This window comes from Phodopus roborovskii, unplaced genomic scaffold (assembly GCF_943737965.1).
Source record: "Phodopus roborovskii unplaced genomic scaffold, PHOROB, whole genome shotgun sequence".
Taxonomy (NCBI): domain Eukaryota; kingdom Metazoa; phylum Chordata; class Mammalia; order Rodentia; family Cricetidae; genus Phodopus; species Phodopus roborovskii.
In genome coordinates, this window is record NW_026126567.1 from 23546750 (window position 1) to 23573483 (window position 26734).

At 36.1% G+C, this 26734-nt stretch overlaps 1 protein-coding gene across 2 annotated transcripts in view; it reads left to right on the forward strand.

The window, feature by feature from the left end:
* The window catches only part of Emc2 (ER membrane protein complex subunit 2), a 33149-nt gene extending 14119 nt beyond the window's left edge, over positions 1-19030 (forward strand). For both annotated transcript variants that reach the window (XM_051202515.1, XM_051202517.1), the window contains exons 6-11: positions 5795-5880; positions 6021-6080; positions 8936-9017; positions 10330-10440; positions 12604-12708; positions 18656-19030. In XM_051202515.1, coding sequence (XP_051058472.1) covers positions 5795-5880; positions 6021-6080; positions 8936-9017; positions 10330-10440; positions 12604-12708; positions 18656-18742 — 531 coding nt within the window. In that variant the 3' untranslated portion in view covers positions 18743-19030. The remainder of the gene's footprint in view (positions 1-5794; positions 5881-6020; positions 6081-8935; positions 9018-10329; positions 10441-12603; positions 12709-18655) is intronic.
* The last annotated feature ends 7704 nt before the right edge of the window (positions 19031-26734 follow it).

The following is a 26734-nucleotide window of genomic DNA, read 5'->3' on the forward strand; positions in this document are numbered from 1 at the left end:
ATTTGTCCACAAGCAATCTATTTTTAAAGATGGATCATGTGTCATGTCTCCTACCAAACTTTCTAATTAGTCCAGTAGTGTATAAATTTTTAGAAGACATGAGACTATTTTGATGAAGATGCATTCATGATCTTTTAAAACGTGTGTGTGTGTGTTGTTTGTTTATTTGTTTTAGACAGGGTCTCTATGTTAAATTGTCATAGTTAGGGCTACCATTGCTGTGATGAAACACCGTGACCAAAAGCATCTTGGGGAGGGAAGAGTTTATTTGGCTTATACTGACACATCACTGTTCATCATTGAAGGAAGACAGGACAGAACTCGAATAAGGCAGGAACCTGGAGGTGGGAGCTGATGCAGAGGCCATGAAAGAATGCTGCTTAGTGTCTTGCTCCTCATGGCTCCTTCAGCTTTTCTTATAGAACCCAGGACCACCAGCCTAGGAGTGGCTCTACCCACAGTGAGCTGAGACCTCCCCATCAATCCCTAATTAAGAACTGCCTTTGCAGGCTTGCCTATAGCCAGATCTTGTGGAGGCATTTTCTCAATTGAGTCCCCCCTCCTCGCTCCTTTGATGACTCTTGTTTTTGTCAAGTTGACAAAAAAAAAAAAAAAAAAAAAAAAAGCCAGCACAGTAATATAGGCTGACCTGGCGCTCACTATGTAGCCCAGGGTAGCCTTGAATTTTTTAGAATTCCTCCCATCAGCCATCCATATTTGGGGAATGTAGACATGTAAAACTGTGTCTGTATATAGCTTCTATGTAGTTTTAATTGGAAATACCCTACAGGAACATCTCTGTTCAAATTCTATTCACCCCAAAGTCTGTCTCTCCTGTGTCCACTTTTTTTTTTTATTATTATTATTTCAGTAAAAATGAGACTATCCTATGTGTCCTGTTGAGGATGTAGAAATATCCATATTATATTTGCAAAATAGGTTTAGCCTTGAAGAGTCAGTTCTCTGAAACCAAGTATTAAACCTTATTTATTTGGTTTCTGTTGAAGAAAACCGAATCGGATATAGAATGTGTTGTTGGCCTGCTTATTCATTTTTGAGCAGTAGAGTACATTGTTGTATTTTTAGTAGTCTCCACTGTTGCAAATGATTTCTTCAGAACTATTATTCTTTTTTATAATATATCCAGATTGTTAATTAAGAATATGATGTAGGTTAAGGCATAAATAAACTATTAGCCTTAGTACAAGCTAAAATTCTAATCTTTGTTTTTTTAAAGGTTTGTTTTTAATTTTTAAGAATTAAAGTTAAGTCACTGGAGCTGGAGGTACAGGTGGTTGTCAGCCACGTGATGTGAGTGCTGGGAACTGAACTCACGTCCCGGAAGAGCAGCTAATACACTGAATTACTAAGCCATCTTTCTAGTCATAACGTTATAGTCCCTGTGAGGACAGAAAAATATATTACTTATTTAATGTGCTCTGTTTTTTTTTTAAGTCTGATGCGAATAAGGTATGTATATTTAGAATAGTTTATATTTTCTACTCTACCACCAATTTAGAGTAAAGCTATAGCTTTCTGCCAAACAAGGTGTGATAAGTGAATGTCGATGACAGGAGAGTAATGGAGTTGAAAAGACTAAGGTTGTTCAAATGTAGTGTTTCTTGAATGTTTACTGTGAGTCCTCACAGAACTGAGCACTTATGTGTCATCTGATATAATTATCTATAATTTTGTCAGATGTTAATATCTTTGTAAGGACACCAGATCATAGAGAAGTTAAGAAACCTAGCCAACATCATGCCCTAGTAAGTCACAGACTCTAAAATAACAGTTTGAGTCTATAGACAGCCCTTGGTCACAATCAACTAAGCCACGGTGATAAATAGAGTTGGGACTCCCAATTTGTCCTTCCTACAAAAATTTCATTCTGCAAATGTCACTCAACTAGACCGCAATTGCTACTATAGAGTGTCTTTGAAGGCAAACCACTTGTTTCCTATTTCCGCAGCATAGTTTCTAATGAATTTTACACTAGGAAGTTACTATAGGAAAAAAATAAGCTCTTTTCTTTATATACATTTTTATGTGCTCTGAATAGCATTCAAAAGCCAAGAGAAGCCTATTTTTTGAACCTTTTTCTGGTTGCTTGGTAATCATTCAAAGCCCGCAGTCTCTGTAGCTCTCTGGAGATGTATTGTTTGACTCTGGGATAGAGTTTGTGAATTGCGATTGGACAGCTGAGTGGTAAGTGTCCAAGAACAAGAAACTGCAGAAAAGCCGAGTGAAAGTGTGCAGGAGCCTGAGGCTTTGCTGTGTAAGTTGAGACTGGCTCTTGTTTATATGAAATGAAGAGATTTGATTATCACTGCCTATTTCTCAGGTTCTCTCCAGTTGTGAGGCAGCTGCTTTCTGTCTTCCTTGTGTCTGCATGCTCTCTCGATGTCCAGCACTGTTCAGTGTGAATGAGGACATTGACATGTGCTTTGGTTCCCCTCTTAGCTCTGTGAAACACTCTTGTTATTACAACTCACGGGATATTCTATATGATGCAATGTATATTCACTACTTAAAATTCAAAGCAATGGCAAGATTTTAAGACTTGAGTAGCTTTCCTTTTATGATTTTACAGTAAAAACAAAGTATGTTTTGAAGTCTTTTTCTTTAATAATTGAAATTTTAATCTAGATATTGATATCGCTTAGAAGATAGACAGACATATTTTAAGACTTAAATTGACTCCTGCCAAGATTTGTCCAAATAAAAAGTTTAGGAAAGTTCAGAAAGTTGTTATATATTATGGGGCAAGAAAAGGTACAAGCAAGAAGTAGAAAATGAGAGTGGATGAACATTTTAGACTAAGATTTAGTCTGGTTGAGTGCTAATCCGCTGTCTACCCTAAGCCTTCCTTCTGGATGTCTGCCTGGCTGTGCTTTGTTTGCCGACTCATGTGCACTAATGGTACGAAGCCCAGTACTTACAGGCAGCCTCTGTAGCCACTCATCCCTGTTCTCCTTTCCCTGTGCACTGCTGTGTCTCGTACACTCTGCTGTGCTTGATCTTCCCGGACTCTTAGTCCCTTCCTTTGAACTCATGCATTCTTCTGCTCTCACGCTGGTGTTCCATATATATGCAGCAGCCTTAAAAATGCTCTCAAGATAGTTAGGCAGAACAATAGATGTAACACCTCCTTGTCCCTCACTTGTCAGGAATCAGGACTTTATTATCCGATGTCCTTCTGTACATTAAAAATACTTATTTGATGTATTTAGTCTAGATCTTTGGCTATTTTTAAGTAGGAAAGTAAATTGTGTGCCTTCGACTTCAGTTTGACAAGAAATGAGGCACCTACTTTGTACTTATACATGGGATGATTTGGAGATTTGGAAAGATGCAAAGGTGTGTGAGTGTGTATGATGTAATTATATTATAATCCCAACAAATAAATATTTTTAAATATTAAAATTAATTCTCCTTGTATCATTCTAGAGCAGAACTTTACAGATTATGCTGCACATGGTGAAAGGTGTTAGTGTTCTCAGCCAAACAAGTTACAGCATCATTAGGTGTTTTCAGTATACCTTTCTTGGGACTCATACCATATCACTGTGTTTATGCCTGTTCATACACCTTTTACTATCATTCAAAGTGTATTATTTGTTATTCTTATTTGTTCTTTGACTATGTCCTTTGTAACATTTGACTCTAATATTTTCAGCAACTTTTCACTATATTTTTGTAGTGGTATTTTGCCTTCTTTGATACCAATGCTGTATGGATTGGGTCAAGGTATAAATGAACAAAGCAAATCTGGGCCAGTCCTTAGAGATCTCAATAGAGGTTGTGATAAGGCTTAAAACATAGATAATCTAATTGAGAAAGGCTCAAGAACAATAGCAGTTAGCCCTTTGTGTGCTCATGCTGTTAATGGCTTTGTGTTGACACTTGGAGGCAAGTGGAGGTAGGGAGATTCTTAACAGTAAGAAAGTTGGTGAGTCACAGTTGAGAATCAGTTCATTTCAGAACCTAGACATTTTTGCTCTATTATTATACTGCATATGGAAAAAATAGTGTTGTGAAACAAGTCAAAATTTTATATCAAATTTAATTGTGTTCCAAATAATGTTGGATTTTTTTTTTTAATTTAAAGATATTTTATCCCATTGAAGAAGTCAGTTTCTTATCAGGGCTTGGTAGTGTGGTCCTGTAATGTCAGAACTTGAGGGACTGAAAGAGCAGGATGAATGCAGGGCTAACCTGAACTAGATAGTGAGACTCTTGTCTCAGAAGAAAAAAAAAAAAAAAAAAAAAAAGAGCGAGGGAGCAAAGATAAGAGAAAGAATGAGTTAGGTATGCCTCCTTTTTAGTACTTGAGTTAAGGTTCCCACTTGTAAGTGTGATGTTTTTCTAATGGCTTTAGAATGTCATTTACTCTTAGAGCTTTAACTTTAACTTGTCAATTTTTAATGTTGTTTTACCTAATAAAGCAAATCTCTGCAACCCCCAAGAAGAAACTAAACAATTGAATGTGCCTACTGTGTAGCTTATGGGCTGGTCCCTTAGCATGAGCTAAATAATAAAGGATGTGTGTTATTGAATATATCATTACTAAAATATTGTTGGCATCATTATATTTCTCTTAGGCTTGATAGTAAGTCTCTTCTAATTTTTCTCTACCTTTTTCAGAGACAAACAAATGAGCACCCATTCTACTATGTTTAATTCCCAGTAGTTTAAAGAAGCTTCATCCATTTTCCCCTTTTTGCCATCTTGTGTATTCTATAAAGCAATAAATCCTGTGCATAATAAAGGTCTTGTCCCTAGTCATTTTATTCTGTTTATCCCATATTTGAATTGAGCTGAGTTCAAGGTGATGCACATGTGAGTCTTTATACAGTGCTATCTATTCCTGGCATCTTTCTGTGGTCTTAAACTCGTGATGATACCCTTTCCCCTGGCTTGCTTCTGCCTACCCTTTCTATTTCAGTGTGGGCATCTACAGCTAGACTACTCTTTGCTTCTTTTCCTTCCACTCTTCCCATGGTACCATAGTTCTTTGGGATCCTATCTCTTTGCCATGACATCCTAAGTATCTCTGACATTGCTCTTAATTGCATTAAAATTGTACTAAATATATATTTCTCATGTGATAGCTCCTATAAGAAATGGTTTATTTCCTTATTATCTTTGTCTTTTCATTGTCTGGTACAGTACCTGGCAAACCACAGTTATCTAATAGTTATTTGAAGAATGCACAAATTACTAACACTAATTTCCATACTTTTCATTTTTATAACTTTAAAATATGTTTGAAATAATGTTATTATGAGGTTTTTTTTTTTAATCGAGGCCTATTTCATTCTTTTTAAAGGTTCATAAGTAATTTGCTTTTCTCTTAAAATTGTGAAAAAGTTGTCAGAAGCCAGATTTGTATAATGACATTCGAGTGTCAATTGTATGCCCTATCCCTAACCCCCAATCTCCACTGCCTCTTAAGATAGAAATCCTACAGATGAGACAGAGTAAAGAACATTAGGTTGGGTAGAGATGAAGAGTCCCTGCTGGCTTGTAATTACAGGACTCTAGATGGTTATTTATTTGGATGAAATGATGCATACGGTTTCACATGCATCAAAAGTAAAGCATGTGTGATTGTTGGAGGAATGTCTGAACTCCCCAGTGGGATGTCATGGGGATGTTTATAAACTCTCACCAAACAGTTCTTCTACAATGGAATTCACTGGCATTGAGATAATAATTTGCACAGTCAAATTACTTTCTTTACAAAACCCAGGGACTCGTGAGGACCTAATCCGTTATTAATGTCACCCCATAGGCTGCAAGAAAGCGTAAGATTGCCATTCGAAAAGCCCAGGGGAAAAATGTGGAGGCCATTCGAGAGCTGAATGAGTATCTGGAACAGTGAGTGTTTTACAAGAGGATTGTGTTTTGTTATTCTGATAAATCTTTTTTTAATTAAAATGGAATTTGCATTTGATTTTCTAGTTTGTTCATTTATAGAACATTTACACATATTCTTTTTCCTTATTTCCTCCCAACAGATTTGTTGGAGACCAAGAAGCCTGGCATGAGCTAGCAGAACTTTATATTAATGAACATGAGTAAGTTGTTAAAAAGACACAGAATTTTAAGAATGGAATTGTAAAGTTCAGTAGACTCGATCCCAGAAGGATGGAAAGAACTCAATGATCTGTCATTGTAGATGAGCAGGAACTAATTAAATGAGCAAATAAGTGAAAAATTATAAATAAAAATTAAAGTTATAATATGTGAATAGCTTTTACTGGGGTCATTTGGTTTTACTAAATTATTTTTATTCAGAAGACAAGTTTTTCTTTCAAATATAAATGGGATCCTTTGGAATCTGAAAGGCCATTTGCTAAGCTATTACTTTTAGGGAATTAAAATTGTGAATTTTAGAGTTTAGATTGTTCTCATATATAAAGAGTATTATGCTCCCCGCTGTTTAAAAATTCAGTCAATTGTATGCATTTATTAGCCTCAGTCCCAAGAGAATCAGCTCTTCCAGAGCAGAAGGGCCCTGTTGCCTGGGTTGAAAATGGAGTGTAATCAGGAATGCTGGATGCTGTAGGAACTTGGTTATTGGATAGTTAATGGTTTTGTTAGTTTTTTATTGCTGTAGTGACATGAAGAAATCCCAGTGTGAAAGGATTAGTGCAGAGTCCTATGGAGGTTTACAGAAACCAGGGCATCAGCACCAACTTCCATATAGGGTGTGAGGGTTTACCTCTTATTTCCCTTTTAGCCCTAAATATGAAGAATGTCAGGTCGTATCTTTCCTTCCTGTTGAAAGAATAGAATTAGATTCCCATGCACGTTTTTTTTTTTTATTTGTGCAAATTGTTTTTATTCTCAGTACTCCACACACAGAGATGATACCAGAAATCAAATGGAATGAGACATTTGTGTGCTGCCTTTGCCCAAGTTTATACAAAGGACTGTGGGCGTCATGTTCATGACTTTAGTCAAAGTGCTGTCTAGGATAAAAGTCATAGCTGTCATGTAGAATGTGTATTGGATCTAAGAGCCATTCTTCTGTCCTGTGTTGTTCCAGAATCTCTTTCTAGGGTGAGGGATTTGTTTACTGGTTTGTGTTCAGAGGAGATGTGTTAGGTGTACATATAGACCACTTACAGTGTTTACTGAATTATGTTCAGGGGACATGTATATAGGTCTGTCTACATGTGCTCAGGATGACACCACATACAATGTTTCAATAGAAAACAGATATTCAGTGTGCATTGCAAATACTAACATTAGATTTTATTTGAAAAAGGGGGTGGGTAATCATTTATAATTTCTTTGTACTTTTTGGAAACTCCTAACTACTAAACGCATTTTTAAAATCTGAACTTATCAAGGAATTCTTATTTTTTTCAAGGTAAAGAAATACCTCATGCAGAAACTCCAATAAAACAAAAAGTCATAATCAAATTTACTCAAAATTCCAACCAGCTAATTGCTTGTATATGGTTTCAAAACCCACTTAAGTCTTGTAAGGACATTTCATCTTAACCTTAATTTGAATTTTTGGTAGCATCTTAGATAAAGAAACACTTTTAGATATTGAATGTTTAAGATAAAGACTGCTTTCTCCTTATTTTTTAGATAAGTAGATATTAGATAGGTGATCTGTGGTTTTTGTTTTCAATTTGTAGTTATTGCTTTCATCTACTTATTTAATGGATACCTTTTCAAGAATGAATTCTAAGTTTTAGGTATAAAGATAAGAAGAGCTAAAAAGCTGCAGAAGTTGGATAGTGATCTGAGTTTACAGGATGCGTTTGATTCCTTGGTCCCTTTGTGTTTTAATGTGGTACCCACTGTCCATTTCATTACTATTGTCAACATAGTTTTCCATAACGGTGTGTGGATCTATTTACAGGCAAGGCAGGCAGTGGTTATGTTGTGGCTCTCTGCAGTGGTACATACTGGCTTATAGCTGGCTTCCATGTAGCTCTCTGTTCTCTGCTAGAGAATCCTAACATTAAGTCTCTGCTTTTTTGGGTTTTGGTAAGATAAAATAAGTTAATACACTTAGTTTAAGTAGTTGCAGGACATATAATGAACACTTAATAAAATTACTTATTATTATGTATGTAGGTATGGATTAAGACCGCATATATTTCAGAAAGGATGCCAAATGTTAATATTGGCATATTGCTAACAAGTACTAAAAATAACTTTAGTTAGCCTTGTTCTGTTGAGTAGGGTTACCATCTCACTTGGAATAAATCTTGCAACAGATAAGTATTCTTTAGGATTTCCCATAAATAGCGAGGATGGTTACATAGCTTGAAGCATATAAAATTAGTAAGGTGAATTATAATCACGTGGTCTAAAAGCATTTTCTACCAGAATCCCCCTGGCAGCTCTCCCCATATGTTTTCAGCACCACTTGATTGAATAGTAGTGGAGGACATATCAGATCTAACTTCATCTATTATTGATAGCTTTAGAAACACGTAATTTTATTTTGATTTGATATCTGAATATAAACTTAAAAAAGTCCTTGCTATAGAATATATTGAAGGTTATGCCACAACTAGACAGTGTTTCATTAAATGCTCTATTTCCTTCTGCTGCCTTAACTATTTAGACATTCATAGTTAATATTCACTGGACTCATGGATGTTGTCCTGTGTAGCACTCTAAGGGTGGGGACTTGAGATACTGTGTAAGTGCTATAAGAGTGATCCGACTTTTAGAAAAGAATTATCCCTTGATTATTCATAGATTACTTTGGGATTTAAACATAGATTTGTTTATTCATTTCAATGAATGTCTGGATATTCATATTTTGGTTTAATAAATGCTTTAAATCTGTTTAAATAGTTTCAGAAATAAATATCTGATATCACTAAGGTTTTAAAATTATTTTAAGGTATATTTAACAAACTTGTGACAAAATGACTATCCCATTAATACTTTGCAGCTATGCCAAGGCAGCGTTTTGCTTAGAGGAGCTAATGATGACTAATCCACACAACCATTTATACTGTCAGCAATATGCAGAAGTAAGTATTTGCATCCACAACACTGACTTGACTTCTGCTGCTTTTGTCTGCCATTATGCTACTATGTCTGTTTTCCTCCTGAAAGATAAGCCTATCAATATTTTGTAAGATCAAATGAGTTGTGAGGAAATACAAGTGGAAAAATTAAATATTGAATTGAAATGCTAACTTTTCTTTCTTTTTTGTAAATTTTATTTTACATATCAATCCCAGTCCTTTCCTTCCATCCCATCCCCCCCCCCCACTGTGGCCTCCCTCCTATCCTCCCCCCCACTCCACAGGGAGGGTGATGCCATCCAGGAGGGATCAACAAAATCTGTTAAGTCATTTGGAGTAGGGACTAGGCCCTCTATCCTACCTCTAGGCTAAGGGAGTAGTATTACTCCATGGGGAATGTGTTCCCAAAGTCCTTTTGTGTATCAGGGATACATCCTGGTTCCACTGTCAGAGGTCCCTTAAACTGTCCAGGCCTTCTAACTGAGACCCATGTTCAGGGGGTCTGAGTTGGTCCAATGCTGATTTCCCAGCTATCAGTCTAGGAGTCCATTAGCTCCCCCTTGTTCATATCAGCTGTCTCTATGGGTTTCTGTAGCCTGGTCTGGTCCCCATTTTCTCATCACTCCTCCCTCTCTGCAACTGGATTCCTGGAGTTCGGCTCAGTGTTTAGCTGTGGGTGTCTGCTTCTGTAGAAATAGTAACTTTTCAATTAGAAGTCCCAGATAAACTGAAATTCTTTGTAGTGTAATACAGTATTTATGTTGTTCTTTTAATTGCTTCTGAGACATTTATAAAGATAATGGCTTTTAAATATATATTCTAGTAAATTCATGAAATATAGGAAATATGTATTTAATTTGCATAGTATTAGGAACTGCAGTATAACTGACTGTTGTAAGGTTTACAAAGACCTCAGTATAAAAGAATATAAAATTATTATTACTTTCATTATTAAAGTGCAGATGTAAAATGAAGACTTCATATTTAGAGTTAGATTTATAATACAAGAAATAGAAAATACAGTTGTGTAGCAGCAAGATCATTGAAATTAAAATTGTGTTATGCTTTTTAGTGTGGCAACATTTCAGTTATAACTGCTCCTCCATGATCTTAATGTTCATAGCAAAGAATAGTTCGGCAAGGGCAAGGGTGTGTTTTAAATTTTAGATGAACTACTTTAAGGTGAATTCTTTTAGCATGTTGCATTTGTTTACAGAATATCTGTTCTCATTACTTAATGCCTATGTATGATGGGACGTGCTACATTTCAGAATAGTAAAATAAACAAGTTTCAGCAATCTGCAACTTTTAACAGGTCAAATACACCCAAGGTGGACTTGAAAACCTCGAGCTTTCAAGAAAGTATTTTGCACAGGCACTGAAACTCAACAACCGAAACATGAGAGCTCTGTTTGGGCTTTACATGGTGAGTTAATGTGTGTGTTCAGCGTTACTTTGCAGAGTCTGACATTTAAACTCCCTAATCTCTCCCTGTGTGCTTTTTGTATTCTATTGATGAGCAAGAAGTTGCAAAACAGCTGTAATTGTGATTTGTTTGTACATCATTTAGATATACTTAGCATATCAGAATCGAACAGTATTAGATACTACAGCATGATACATGTTATTCATTTATTTGATATTCTTGGGTATGTACCCAGTGTTATACTTCTTTCCTAATTGTAAATATAAAAGATCTTTTAAGCTATGTCAGTAAAAAGGTAGTAGAAAATAAAATCTACAGTGTATCAAATTTTAAATATTTTAAAGTTGTAGAAAAACAGTTTGAAAATTATTTGTGGGGTTACATAGCTATCATTTATGCATGCCCCGTGAAGAGCTTACAAACAATAATTAGCAAGAGTTATGGGAAGCAGGGAAATTGGCCAAAACTTTTAAATATTGCATAATGAACACCTGTTTGCTATCAGAAAGACTAGGGAAATTAACAGGCCCCTTAATTATTTGGATTTGATTTGCCTTTTGTTTTTCCTTCTTTTTGAAAATTTCTCACCTGAGAATTTTAAACATGGATATAGTGTTTTAATAAAATTCACCTTCTACTCCCTCCCAAATACTTCCCTATCTTCCTCCTCATTTTCCCTCTCAAATTATGTACTCGTTTAAAATATCTCTGAGTTCAATTTGTGTTGTCAGTCTTTTTTATTGACTCTTTGATTATTGTCTTCTTGAAGCTAGTGAAAGAGAATTGATTGAAAATATAGTGATAGGAAGAAAAAAACTAAATAAATTTTAGGAAACAAATATGATTGAAGTATGCCTGAAAAGAATTTGAGGGAATTCTTTGATGCTACCAGAAACAATTAACAGTGACTTGGAGATGCATCTGATAGCAGTATCTACTAAATCAAATGGCCATTTTTAAAGCTCCATCACAGCTTTTACCAAGAGTTACTTGCTTGTATATAACATCTCATATGCTGGACATTGCTCTGAGTTCTAGTTTTCATTTTAAGTCAGTAGGTATTCACATCAACTATTTAAGTACATGCTCTAACCTGAAATTCACAAATGTTGCAACTGGGATGCAAACACAATTAATGTACTCAAAGCTGACGATAAAGCTCCTATGTTAAGCTAGGATTCCAGTCCCAGTGTTTGATTGTTTGGTCTGTCCACCACTGTGTTACCTGGATTTCATACCAAAAATGTGATAAATAATTCATAGAGCTGTAAAAAAAAAAAAAAAAAAAAAAAAAATGCTACAAGAATACAGATAGCCCACTGATTGCAAAGGAGAGAGTAAAAAGACTGAAGGAGACCAGGTATAAAAAGGAAAACTTCACCTTTCCTGAGTCTCACAGACAGATCCTTAGAAAAATAGGTACATTTGAGGATAGGACCAGAGTCCAACCTTCCTCCTCCCAGAAATATAAAGATCTATTTTAAAACCAGCCTGTTATTTTGAAGGTTTCTAGGTTGTCTTGTAGACACTAGGCTAAGAATCCTTCATTAAACTATATCATTTTTAAAGGCAGATCAAATTGTGGTGAGTTGAGTTCTGTAGAGTACATTTTGGAAGCTTTTAGTATAGTGTGAAGACAAAGCGAGGAGAGATAAGTACCCTCTCTTCATCATAGACTTCCTTAACTTGTCCTTTTCAAGTTAGATTATATCTATTGGCCTGAATGCTTTTCACCTGTTAATATAGGAAGTTTTGCTGGTTTTGAGGCTCTTTCTGTTTATATTTGATAATAGGGATTTAATATTTTTTGGTAGCAAGAAATAACAATACCCTAAGTAAAATGCTTTGCATTATAAATTATGTTTCCATAGTGATAGAGATTTTATCTTTAAGAGCTGATGTAGATATACAATGAAATAATTTTAGATAAACTTTAAAATTTTCATACTCTTGTTGTTTGGGGGATTATACTGCATTTTAAATTACATTTTCATTTTTGAATATTGATTTCACTCAACATTACTTTCATTTTAAAATTGTCTTGCTTCAGTATTTTAAAACTTGTCATCAACTCCTCTAGTATGACTCCTACATGTTTTTATTATCTTAACTAGAAAAGAATTTTGTTTTCCATGGTTTTTTTGTTTTTGTTTTTGCTTTTAGTCTGCAAGTCATATTGCTTCTAATCCAAAAGCAAGCGCAAAAATGAAAAAGGACAACATCAAATATGCCAGTTGGGCTGCTAATCAAATAAACAGGGCTTATCAGGTTAGTATTAACAGTTTTGTTATGTAGAGTACATTTCTTTGTCACTTTAGTCTCTATAAACTACAAAGCCAAAAGTCTGTTATTGGAAGGTTTTGTTTTTATTTTAATGCCTATTCCTTTATCTTCTTTATGACCTTTCCCCCACAAAGCAATCTACTAGTTTTATGACATCATTAGCCTTTAATTTGTAAATCTCATTTTTTAAATATGAAGGAATTATAAAGCCCAAAAGTTCAACTAGAGGATGCAGCTTAGAAGCATATTGCATGTGAAAATGCATTTTGATTAGTAGTCTATCAGGAAATAAAGAGGTGGAAGGAAGGCCTAATGGTGAACTAACCAGACCTCGTATTAAAGCTTGCACTGTCTGCGTATACTACAGAGCTATATGAAACTTCCCATATTAAAGCTTGTACTAGCTGTGTGTACTTCAGAGCTCTAGGAAACTTCTCTAGTTGTTAGTTTTCTAGAGTTTTTTTTTTTTTTTTTTTTTTTTTTTTTTTTTTTGAGTAAGTTTGTGATTCTTTTTTTTTTTTTTTTTTTTTTTATTTTACATGTCGATCCCAGTTCCCTCTCCCTCCCTCCCTCTCTCCTTCCCTTCCTCTTACCCTCTCTGCTCCCTCACATGCCCCCTGACCACCCTCCCCTCCCATCCCCCCACTCCAATTTCACTTGTAGGGCAATGCCATCCAGGTGGGGTCATGTAGATCTGTCAAGTCATTGAAGTAGGGACTAGGACTTCTCTCCTGTCTCTAGGTTAAAGCAGTTACCCTCCATGGGGGATATGTCCGCAAAGTCCTTTTGTTTACCAGGAATACATCCTGGTTCTACTGTCTGAGGTCCCATAGACTGCTCAGTCCTGGCTGAGACCCATAGTCAGGGGGCCTGAGTCAGTCCCATGCTGGATTCCCAGCTATTAGTCCTGGGGCCCATTAGGTCCTCTTTGTTCAGATCAGCTGTCTCTATGTGTTTCTGCAACCTGTTCTTGTCCTCTCCCTCTGCATCTGGGTTCTAGTTCGATCAGTGTTTAGGTATGGGTGGCTTTTTTTTTTTGAGGAAACTTTTTTCATGGGAAATTTGCTCATGAGAAAAATGCCTGCTTGTATATTTTTCACAACCACATTTATATTTACAGAACTGTCTGGTAGTTAATACACTTTTTGGCTTACATTTACTCATGTATTTTAACCATATTTTTCCCAATGGCTTATGAGTAAAATGTTGTCCAGAAACTTAATGCCATTCCAACTTCCTCTCATAAATGTTTAAGATTTTGCTTGGTCACCCAAAGGAATTTTTTCTTTATCTTTAAATTCAGTGGTCTGTGATATAGTTTGTTGATTGTTTCTGGATCAGTATTTCTTAGTGCACAGAACACTTGTTTACAGGATTCAGTCCTGTTATTTGAGAAAAGATACTTTTAAAATTATGATTTCTTCCCTCTGATGAAATGTCCCCTTCCAAGACTCCAATTATAAGCCCATCGCTTTTCTTTTGCCTCTTACTTTCTCTCCTTTTTCTGTCATTATGGAGTTTTTAACATAATAACATGGTTTGGAGGTTGTTCGAATTCTTTTTTTGTTTTCTTTTCCACATTGGAATGGGGTCCTGGGCGATGAGGAAGTGTATGTGGGAAGGGAGTTGAGTTGTGATAAGGGTAGCTTTCCTAACTTGTCCTCTCTCTTTCCTTTTTGTTGCAGAGAACTCCTTTGTAACTGCTCTGTATGCCTGGTCTCCGTCACGGTTAGACTTGGCTTGGCTTTTCTGACTGCTGTCCTCCCTTAGACGCCATAGAATTCTGTAGGGCTGGGATGTGCAGGCGTTTCTCTGAACTTGAAATGCTCTGTGCTGTTGACTGTAGGTTTTCTTCTGCAGTTCACCCCACCTTAGTTTCTTTCTACCATTCCTCCCTCTAGTTCTACTTTTCTGTCCTATTCAGTTTGGCTTTGGGTTTTAGTATTTTTCTTTGTGCTTTGAAGTGTTTCTGCTTCAGGAAGCAGAGGTGTTGGCTGCATATTTGAAGTTGTACATCATTCAAATTGTTTAGTTCCATGTGCATGCAGTTTTCTAATGTACCTATGATTTGGAGGCAGAGAAGACACTTCCCAACTTTCTTAGGCTATCTGTAGGTTCATCAACCAAGTCTTAATCTTTGGGGGACTGTTTGTTCGTCATTTTTCATTTTGGGTTTATCGTAAAGTCTTTGATTCTCTTCTCTTCATGTTGGTCCCACACAGAGTTGGTTCTCTATTGCAGATCCTGCTGCCATTGGCCACATGGTCACACTGCAATGTTTAGAAAATTACTTATGATTGAGGGCTGATTTTTTTCTTGTGTTCATTTGTTTTCTGTGTTGTTTTAGCATTCCTTAGTTGGAGAAGATTGGGAGTATTAAAAAAGTTAAATGTCCCTAATCATTGGAAATAATATATATATGTACATATACATATATGTGTACATATATATATATATATAAAATAGAAAATCTTAGTTCTCAGCGTATTATGACTCAGAATGCTTATAAATAGCTAGTTTGTGTTTCTTTCAATGTAGTTAGCATAGTCCAAATTAGTGTGTGTGTGCTAAAGAGAAAAACCATAAATTCATATTTTCTGGGTTCAAAATTTGACTGAGACATTTGCTGCCTACACCGCACTGAGGGATTACATACCATTGAGCTGTATCCCCAGCTCTTCTGTTTTACAGAGGAGGAAATTCAAGCACAGAAAGATTAGATAATCTTCTCAGGCAGCATACTGGTTAAATGACATCTGTTGTCATCCCAGGAACTCTAACACCTTCACGTTAGCTATTCTTAAATCCCAGTATGATGCCTTTGACAAAGATAGGTGCTTAGAGCTTTACACCCTCTTCATTTATACTCTCATGTAATTGGTACCCTATTTGTCCCTGCTTGTTTCTTCAGTTTAGATGTAAAATACTCTATACTCACTGAACTAAAGAGTCTGATTTCTTTGGACTCGCCTACTCCTCTTTTCAGTGACAGAAAATCTCCTAGATTTCCCCTACTTTATGAGATCCACTTCAACAGCTGACATCATTTTGGTGTTTTAAGCCATTGTTCGTAGATCTAAACTCTGCTCTTAGTGACATCTGCCCTTTCTTCAATATCCATTTTCTCCCTTCCTCCTCTATCTTACCTCCTTCCTTCCTATTTTAGCTCAGTATCTCCTTCCCTCATTTATTATGTTACTAGATCCATTTTATTTTTAGAAAGCCTTGTAAATACTGTTGCTAGAAAAGGGCTTTGCAAGAACTGCTTATGTGCTTGAGGCTTTGCGTTTGACACTGCAAATTCATAATATCTAATGAGGTAACTTTGTTTTGTTTTGTTTGTTTGTTTGTTTGTTTGTTTGTTTGTTTGGTGAACTGGTGAAGCTCAGTCTGTGGCCTTGACTGTATGACAGTCCTCCTTACTCAGTCTTCAAATTGCTGAGGTTATAGGTACACATCCCCATTTCTGGCTGTTTCTCGCTCTTATTGGGTAACACACCAGGACAGTGTGTCACTGGTTTTACAATGGATACATCACTGACTGTACATTTGAGGAGGAAGTTTTTTTTTATTGTTTGGTTGTTTCTGTATTCTTTCTGGCAAGTTTTGTTGTTATTGTCTCCAGAGCCACAGGACAGGCATGAATAGTTTGCTCAAGCAAATATAACTGGAATAGATATAAAATTCGTGAATGATATGAGAAGTATAACCCCCAGATACACATTCTTGTAACTAGATAAATCTTTAAGATCCACTTGAGAATTTAGGAACATGTATCAAGACATATAAACCAATATAAAGCATAAAATGTGTATTTGTGACTGCAGTATGTTTCTACATATTGTCCAAATTTGATAAAATGGAGTTTTATCAACAGTTTTTCTTTGCTTCCTAATGGCACCTAACGTGGCCTCTGCCTGCTCTTTAATTAGGTGATTGCTCTAGCTTGTTAAGTAGAACAGGCATTGGTTTAGTGCGCAGGAAGTTTATTGTAACTCTGCTGACAATTTTCCAGATCAACACTTCTCCCATGTGTTAAATTTGTCAGCATTCCATGTGTTGTTATGACCGTAGAAGTGAATCTATTACTGTCCTTTTGAAAATGGAAAATTAAATCAATCATGATTTGAGGAAAAAAATGAGATCCTGTCTTAATCATTTCAATTGCCACATAACTCTAGACTATACTAAATAATCGCATGTCAGGAAGAACTTGAAATGATGGATTTATATTTGCAACTTTTTAATGTGTTTTGACAGAAATAAGCTACCTTGGTATATCCTAAATTGTAGTGGCTGTCACTAGTGGTGACATTATTTTATGTATGTATTTTTGTTAGCTAACTTTGGAAAACCACACTTTTACTTTTAAAAATACATATATGTATTTTTTAATCCTATATGTAAAAATAGATTTTAAGGCATTGCAAAATTTTTATTTTCACTTTGCTCTTAGGAAATTAGAGTAATTGTAGAATAGTAAATTAGAGTACTTGTTTTATACTCTTTCCCCCAAACCCATCAAGGTTGTTTCTCAAAATTAGTCCATAAATTTTGTGATTAGAGCTATTTCTGTTTAAGCTGAGTAAGCAGTAAAACTAAAGCCTCTCTGTGTTTGCTAACTTTCACAAAGGTAAATTTATCAACTGGATGATAGAGTGAGAGGTGTGCAAATGTTTAATTGCCAAGAGAAATTATTTTCAGAAAGTTTTAAATAAGATGTAACCATAATTCATAGACATAACTGTTCGTTTGAACGTTTCCCTCACTTAAGCTGTAATGATGCTTTATGGAAGGCAAGGTGCCCTGTGTCTCCCGTACCGTCTCTAAGACACTCTTTTATTTGTCTCCTCCGTCAGATAGACTCTGCACTGCAGCAGCTAATGCTGCGGCAGCTACTATGTGTGAGCATAGTCAGGTCAGAGGAGGTGCCCAGGCATGAAGCCCGTGCTTCTGATACCTGTGCAGCTCATTCCATCTGTCTAGACAGCTCATGAATAGTTTGCCACGTTCAATTACAGAAGAAGTAAACACATAATAAATGAGGTATTAAGCACTTACTGTCATAACAAAGTTGCTGGGAAATGTGTTAGAAATACTAGGCGTTGTCAGTACTGCATTTTAATCAATACTTGGCCATGGGAAAATAAGTACTATAGACAGAGAAGTCTTTCCCCCACCCTCACAGGGAACACTCCTTTATCTGGTAAATTTGCTGTGTTAAATCAGGCTGATGTAAATGATAGTGATTGTCAGCCCAGTTAGAAAACTCATTTTGAAATCAGCATGGGGTATTCTGCAGTGATTCCCCAGTGATTTCAGTGTATGAGTTTTGAATTTGCCTTTATACATACAAACCTAGGTCTTGGTATATTATTTTTGGTTTTAATTATAAAATCTAATTCCAAAAAACAAGAAGTATATCATCCTGTTAACTAAGAAATCTGAGATGCTAAAAATATGACCTATTCTTAATAATCTTAAGGTATCTACCCTTTGTGTTTAAATGTTTAATTAAAGTCCTTTAACTTATGTTGCACTTGCTTGAAATTCTAAACATCTATTTGTACGGTAGACAAGTAGACAAGTAGATATCAACTCCTTTCCTCTTTATGGATGAGCCTTAACTTTATTTAAGTTGTGCAGTGGTTCATAAATGCTCTAGAGTCTGAATACAGTCTGAACTTTTATAGACTATCATCCTAATTAAAATCGACTTAAACTGCCCAAGTATGTAGTGAAATATTTGTACACTTCATCTGAAGAGAAACCCTAATACGAATGTCCATAAAACTCCGTTTGTTATATTGAAAAACACATGTGATTTCACATAGATGATACAATACTATTTTCATTAGCAATATGAAGATGAGTGTGATGTTTGAACTTTCCAATGATATTGAGACTAATGGAATTTTTTTTTTTTCTTTAGTTTGCAGGTCGAAGTAAGAAGGAAAGCAAGTACTCTCTTAAGGCAGTTGAAGACATGTTGGAAACATTGCAGATCACACAGTCTTAAGGTTTCAGAAACTCTTTGACATTGGATTTCCAAACTGTACAGTTGAACTTCTCAGCCTGTGACTTGTTTACTAAATGCCTAGTGCTATTCACATTCTAGCTTTCTCTAAAGAGGTCAGTTATCAAGAATGTGTTCAAATAAACCTTAACTTGCCTTGTACTGCTAAGCGTGGAGATGGAGGGAGTCCATGAAGAGGAATTTCAGACCCATTGATTGTATATCGGTCTTCTTATCACCCCTCTACACCTTATTAAATAAACCATGATTTATTAAACTCGTCCATGAAAATGCAGGCTTCTTTGTTGTATTGTAATTCGCATGTTGTTGTATAGCACATTTGTCAGCTAAGTTCTTCTCGTTGCTGATGAGAAATTTACAAAATGTATAGCTTACAGAACAAATTATTTGAGTGTTTTAGAGTGACAAGTGGGATTTTGTTCTACATTTCAGAGGGCTGTTAGGATTTTATTCTTTTAATTTGTTCTGATAATAAGTCTTGCTTAAATTATGTCATTCTCTGTGGAATTTTATGTGTAATAGGTAACATAGACTGAGCATTTAGAAGTAACCTTTTTACACATTATGTTTATTAAAACTTTTAGTTGTGAATTGCATAAAATATACTTAGGGTCATAGAAATATCAATGAAAGATGTTATCACTGGGATATACTTAATTTTGTGGGTAAAAGGTAAAATCTGAACTATCTTTAGGAATAAGATGATTACAATTCTCATATACAATTACCTCCTCACTACCTTTTTATTTGTGTAGTACAGAGCCATCATTCTGCCTGCAACAGCATTTTGCATATCTTAATCGTTTAGAAAAACCTGAACAGTAAGTACTAGGCAGCTGTCTATTGAGGGCTATTCAGTCACCATCTGTCAGTTAGGGTTTGGAGAAAATTGACAACTATCTTCATTATCAGTCATTTGCAAGTGTTTTAAGTTATTCTTGATGTTTCATCTGATCTCCATGATATAGGGGTTTTCATTTGATTCATTTGATATCATCTGTGAACTGAGTCTGCCCACGTGAAGACAACTTTGCACCACTGCCCTCATCTGTGAGCCCAAAGGTAGACTTTGTGTACACGAACCTACCGACTACATTTCCAGCACTATGAAATATTTATGTTTGCCATAAAGAACCTAGCGTCTGCACATTGTCTCCTTACATCTTCTCCCTCTGATGTCCTCCCCACCAGTCACCAGATATGAATTTCCTTGTGCAGTTGTGTTTGTGGAGTAAGTAGTTTCTTTCTGTGGCTGCTTACCTTGGTTTCCTTTTATTTTTTAAAGTCATTTTTACCGTCTCTTACCTTGGTTTCCTTTTATTTTTTAAAGTCATTTTTACCGTCTCTTCCTGCCAGGAACTTTAAAGAACGTTGTTAATAGTAGTAAGTTATTAATTTCCACTTAGGTACCCTGACAATTTCTGTTCTTTTTTACAGTGAGCTATGTTGTTCAGATAGTGATAAAATTTCTTTTTCTCATGATTAGAAGAGAATTCAGAGGATGTGTCATAATTCATGGGAAACAGAACTGGTTTGCTCCTTATGGTCAGCAGTCGGTAAGACAGCTTTTGCTAGAAGGAAAGCATTGGCTATCTGGTCTGGCTCTATTGGACATGTGGTTATCGAGTACTGGACATGATCCTGGACTCTTAATGCAACTGAGAAACTTAAGTTGTAATGTTTCTGACACTGATGTAGGCACAGATGATGTGTGGTATCAGTCATAGGTGTGAGATGTGACAGGCTTAGTTAGACCAGAGAAATGCACCGAAGCCTGCTGAGAAGGCCCTTCCTTACCTCTGAGGTAACAGTTGTAGGTGTGAGATGTGACGGGGTTGGTTAGGCCAGAGACATGCACAGACGCTTGCCGAGAAGGCCCTGAAGCTTTGTCAAGTGATGCTTTTTGCCTCTTTTTCCTGATCTCAGTGTATAAGAATGCCTCGAGTTACAACAGCTGTTTAGATTCATAAAGTGGCAAATGTGAGGATGACAGTTCCACTTCAGAGAGGGAGCACAAGTGAAGACAGCGGTGAGTGGCACTGCCGCACTCCTGACCAGCACGGGCTGTGACAGTTGGGCTTACGATTACATGAGAAAAATGGGCTTGGTTGTTTAAGCCTCCAACCATGGGTGTTCCTGACTGCATCCCCACTGCTCATGGAGACTTAGGTTTGACATATCAGCCATGCCGCTTCGCAGCACAGTGTCTTAAAACAAGAATACAGTTCTATATAGCAAGAGCATCTCATTGATGGTAAGCACATTGCATTCTAATCCAACAGGTTGGATCTTTTTAAGGGCATATTTCCTGAGCTTTAATCATAACAACATCAATTTCAGGGCACAAGAGGAATAGAAACGAACAGAAATGTGAGGTCAGTGTTGCTCTATGCAAACAGCAGGTTGACAAGGCTATGCTAAAGTACATGAAACAGTCTTGGCCATAGAGAGCAGCGTAAGCAATTGCAAGCAACAGAACTGAGGGATCGTGATCCTATATATTAAGACACAAAGCTACAGGGAACAGGGCCCGCCCCTTAGGATGATAACATGTAGATAAGAGGGATGACATAACCAAGGCATAGACCCACAGCTGTATGGAATTTTGACTTTTGACAATAGTGTTCAAAACAGTGCAGGAATTGTGTTGGGACAACTTTAAAAAGTACACTGGAGCAGTCAACAAAACCAACAGCAGAAACCTCTGTGCCAAAACCTGCTTTATAAAACAGTTTAACTCAAAATGGGCCATATAGAAATGTGAGACTCTAAAACTTTTAGGAGAAACTGAAGAAAACCCTGAGCAGGAGTTAAGCTAAGATACCTCCAAATGGCAGCCAATATTTTTTTTTTAACTGAACATTGTCAAAATTGAAAACTTATTCTGCAAAAGACCCTATTAAATAGAGTGAAAGTCAAAGTTATAAACAAAAACTGTAAACATAAGTCAAAATGTTTATGCCCATAATTTATAGAGAACTCTCACAATTTTTGAAGAAATAATCCAATGAAGAAATGTGCAGAAGAATCCAAACAGGCACTTCACAGACAACTGTGTGTAAATGTCAAATATGCACATGAAAAAAAAATGTACCTGTTACTGCTTATTTGCAACTTAAAGGTATGGTAGGGGATACTGCTGGACACCTGTTAGGTTACATAAGCTGTAACCGAAAGGACTATGCTGTCAGTGATACAGAGTAACTGGCTTTCATAAATTGTCCCTGCATGGTGCCTGCATATAGTACATATGTGAGCGAATTAGGAAAGTAACATTTTGGAAGTGGAGATGAATGAACCTTGTGTTTCAGGCCAGCGTGAGCAACATGGTAAGACCTTCTCTCACAAAACAAAACAGAGATGTAGCTCTGGTGTGTTGCTTGCCTAACATGTGCAATACCCATAACACGCAATAAAATGCCTTATTCACAGTTAGGTATAGATTAATAAAATATGCTTCCAGAACAAGTGACCTCACATCTTGACTTTTTCCTTAGCAAAAAAAAAAAAAAAAGCATAGGTGTGTCACTTCCAAAGTCTAATAATCTGTTCAGGGGCCTTAAATGGTGATTCTTGTGTACATACGGTTAGAAGGAACGCTACTACCTTACCTACTAGATGGAAAATACAGTCCAATACTTTGCATGTGATTTTACTTGGGGGAGTTTGGTAGGGATCAAATCCAGGGCCTTGCCTTGAACACACTTTATATGGCAAATGCTTTTTCCAATGAGCTACACGCTGCAATTTGTGTTTTAACCCTAGCTGTTTATGCTTTAATATATCTGTATAAGGTAATCCCAAGAGCCACTGAAATGGGAAAACCATTGTTAAACTAGATTCTTGTTGGACAGTTGGAGATTGGAAGAAGCATGGTGTTATGGAATATGTTATGTTCTTTGCTTAAGCTTTTTCAGGTGAATGTTCATTGTATTACATTTTCTGCTTTTTCTTTTTTCAACTCAAACTTTTTTTTTACCACAAACCTTCCACCTGAGGTAGTATCATACAGAAATGAAGTGTATGTATTTTATAATTTGTAATATTTTTTCTTTTTAATTTTAAAATAGTATGTAAACAAGTGTATTATTTAATTTCTCAGAAGTTGGGCTCAATTATCTTGATTTATGTTAATTGTTCTTAGCAGCATCACTAACCTTAGGTGTTTAAGCAGGCATTGGTGTTCATATGTAAACATGTCTATGTGTTTATAAGTACACATCAATATACTTTCATGTTTGTGAGTTTTGCACCCAGCTGTAATTGCCTCCATAACGTACAGAAGATACAGCTTTGTATTCCAGTGATCACAACAGAAAGCAAGAACATTGAGTTCCTTAGTCATGTTTTTCTATGATTTCTAGTAGATTTCAATATCAAAAAACTAAGTTAGAAACACATTGCAGGAAATCACTTTTCAAGAACCATTCAGGCAAATGGGGAAGAATTACATGAAGAGGAACCTGCTTGGTAACACTGTCTGCTGTCTGCATCAATTTGAAATCAAACTGAAGGTCTCCAGAGGCATAGTGAAGAACCTCTGATTTTAAATGGTGGGCTCAAATGACAGCTGATTTGGGATCTAATTTCAGTTTATTGGCCAACCTGTCATTCTCAGTAGGTCAGAGAGGATCAGAGACAATACAGCCCCATTGTTCGGTAACTCTTCAGTGACTTAAAGCAAACTTACTGGAATGCAGAAGTCTATAATTTTTTAAGTTAAACATTTTAGTTGGGGAGTCAGGGTCACGACAAAAGTGTTTTGAATATACATACGAACACAGATATAATATGTGTGTATACACATATATAAATGTCTTATTAGAAGGAACTTCAAACATACCCTGCAGAGTCAGGAGCTTCAGTTAGTGTGTTTGACAGCCACCTGGCAGCTATAATATTGTATTTATAGATGTAGAATAATTTAAAATAGAACAATTGATGTATACCGCAAATGACCCAAATGCCTGCACAAAAGCATTAGTGTGGAGATTAAAAAAGGAAAACTTTAAGATATATGATTAAAGGTATTGAAGTAGTTGTATATTTTATTACATTTTGAGGTGGGAACTGCTATAGGCTTTCCATTCTTTAATCCCCCACAAGGAAATATTGACTATTCTATAGCATATTCTGTGGTTTTGACTTAGGTTAATATTGTATTTGCAATTAGTATATTACAAATCTCAAATTTAGTTGGTAAGTTTAAATTCATAATTTAACAGTCATTGATTTGAAATAAAAATCCAACCTTCATGTTCAGCTCTATAATTTTCCTTTCATAAGACTGTAGAAGTACGCCACCTAGAGTTTTAATTTTTTTTTAAATTATAGAGCCCACAAGCTAGGTTGGTGCTATTTTCAACTAGAAAATGTGGTCTTGTTTTATTCAAAACCGTGCCAGATGTTAATTGTGGGGCATTTTTGTATATGTATACAGCTTTTTGACATGAAACTTTTTTAAAGTTGTCAGATATTTGTTGGATAATTTTACTTAATTATTTCCTGTTCAGCAATTCACTTAATCTGTGTCCATTTGAGTTCAATAAGAAATCAAGTTCAAAAGTTGCAAGTTTTAAAGCTTGCTTCAATAAACTTAGGACTAATTTTAACACATGATTATTAGTTAAATGATTTGTATAAGGCAAGGCATATGTATATGTCTAACAAATACAGCCTCCTTTATCCTTAGTGTGTTCAGTGGGTTTATAAGTGCAATTTTATTAATTGAGGGTATAGCCACTGAATAATCTTTAATGCTGGAAATTTGCATATTGGATGATCAGCCTGTATTCCACTAGGAAACATTTCCAAATGCTGACACAATGTAAATTTGAAACTTTTTTTTTTTTTTTTTTTTTTGGTCCCTGTGGCCTTTCAAGTAGTATTGTGGTTTAAATTTGGAATAATCCCTATAGGCCCAAGTGTTTGAATACTTGGTGCTGTTTTTAGAAGTTTATAGACCTTATTGTAGGGAGCTTCTCTGGGGGAAGTAGGCCACTGGGGGCAGGACTTGAGGTCCCCTAAACAGGATCCACCCACCTCCTGCCTCCTGTTCTTAGTCGTACCAGCAGTGCAGCCTCCTGTTCCTGCAGGCACGTCTTTGCCATGATAGACTTATTCTTAAAGCAGGAATACAAACAAACCCTTCTTTGGGTTTGCCTTTGTCTTTTTTTTTTTTTTTTTTTTTTTTTTTAATTTAAATTTGAAACAAGCTTGTTTTACATGTCAATCCCAGTTCCCTCTTCCTCTCCTCCCCTATTTCACACCCAGTCCTCAGCCCATCCCCTTTCTGCTCCCCAGGGAGGGTGATGCCTTCCTTGGGGGATCTTCATAGTCTTTCATGTCATTTGGAGCAGAGCCCAGACCCTCTCCCGTGTATCTAGGCTGAGAGAGTGCCCCTCTAGGTGGATTTGCTTTTGTCACAGCAATGAGACAACATACAGGCAGATATGATACACACATTGACTTGGAACAAAAAATAAAAATTATTAAGAAGGACTGGTTTTAACGTTTATTCATAGGAATAAAGGTCTTTAATAAAGACACTGGCTTAAGACATTCAATTCTCTCAGCTGTCCAAGTGGGCAATGCTAAAATGCATTGATATGTAGTAGTGATTGTGATAGAGAAACATCAATTAAAAAAAAAAAAAACCCTCAAAATTTTGCAACCTAAGCAATTTACAACCATCAAGAGTCTTGGTCCTATCTTTGGGGGAAAAAAAGAATCCCTGTGCCTCATAGTTCTTGAAACTGGCACCCAGTACCAACTGGAATTTGTTATTGGAGAGGGGAATGGGAATATTTAAGGGCAAATGATATTTCTTATGATTCTCATGAGGCCAGATTCCTTGCTCAAACAGTGCTTTCCCTCACTGGTGTTTCATATCCATGCTTTCTACAAACCAGAGCAAATGCCCCCAGTAAGAAGGCCTCTTGCTCCAATTTCCCCTTCTAACATCTACTGGCCCGAAAGTGAACACTTAGGAACGTGTGCTGATTTCCCATTCTGTCTCCATGCCAACTGATGTCCGGGAGGAATATCAAAGAAGTGCTAAACTTCTCAACACTCAAAATGAAGTTAGCAGACTGTGAATTTAATTAGCAACATTTGAAAGTTGTATGTGGGGTTTATTTTTAATTGAGTATGACAAATTTTGTTTGAAGCAGAGCAGGAACTCCTTGATAGCAGCTATGTTTTGCAGAGATTCAGAGTGAAAGATTTATGAAATTTCCCAATCTGTTAAGAATATGAACCAGACAGAAAAATTATCCACCAAGTTGCAGTAAATGTCAGTGGTTAAAAAAAAAAAAAAAAAAAAAAAAACAAACTTACTTTTCAGTTCTAAAGGATATATATGTTTTATTTATAATACAGCCTTAAGGTTTTATGCTACCCAGAGTATCTTGCAGTTGCCATGGGGAGCTCTGTTGTTCGTCAATGTAGGGTTTCCTGCTTGGCTAGATATGTATTTATGATGGCATCTGTGTTTGCTGGTTGTTGCATTTGCAGTGGAACTTGTGTTTTGGCCAGTTGAAGAGAAAGGAAAAGAAAGCAAATTAAACTTGACTTCTTGGCAGTGAAGCTGAGGCTTCTTGTTACTTGCATCTATTCATTCCAAGAACACAAAATGTAACTGCCATCGTGTTCTCTTGTTCTATACACATGGCAGGCATTTCTAATACTAGAAAAACTCAGAAGATAAAAAGTGCCATACTGTCAGCTGACAGGCACTTTTAATTTTAATGTGGGAAATTTGTCTGTGTAGAATGTCTGAATCTTATTGACTTTGTCAAAGAGGAATCATCAATATCATATAATGTGCCATTTACTTAAAACAAGTGGGAATTTTTTTTTTTTTTTTTCAGATTTCTGAGACAGGATTTCCCTATCACCAAGGCTAACTTTGAGCCCTTGATCCTTTTTCCTCTACCTTCCAAATGCTGATTACAGACATGTGCTACCTCATCC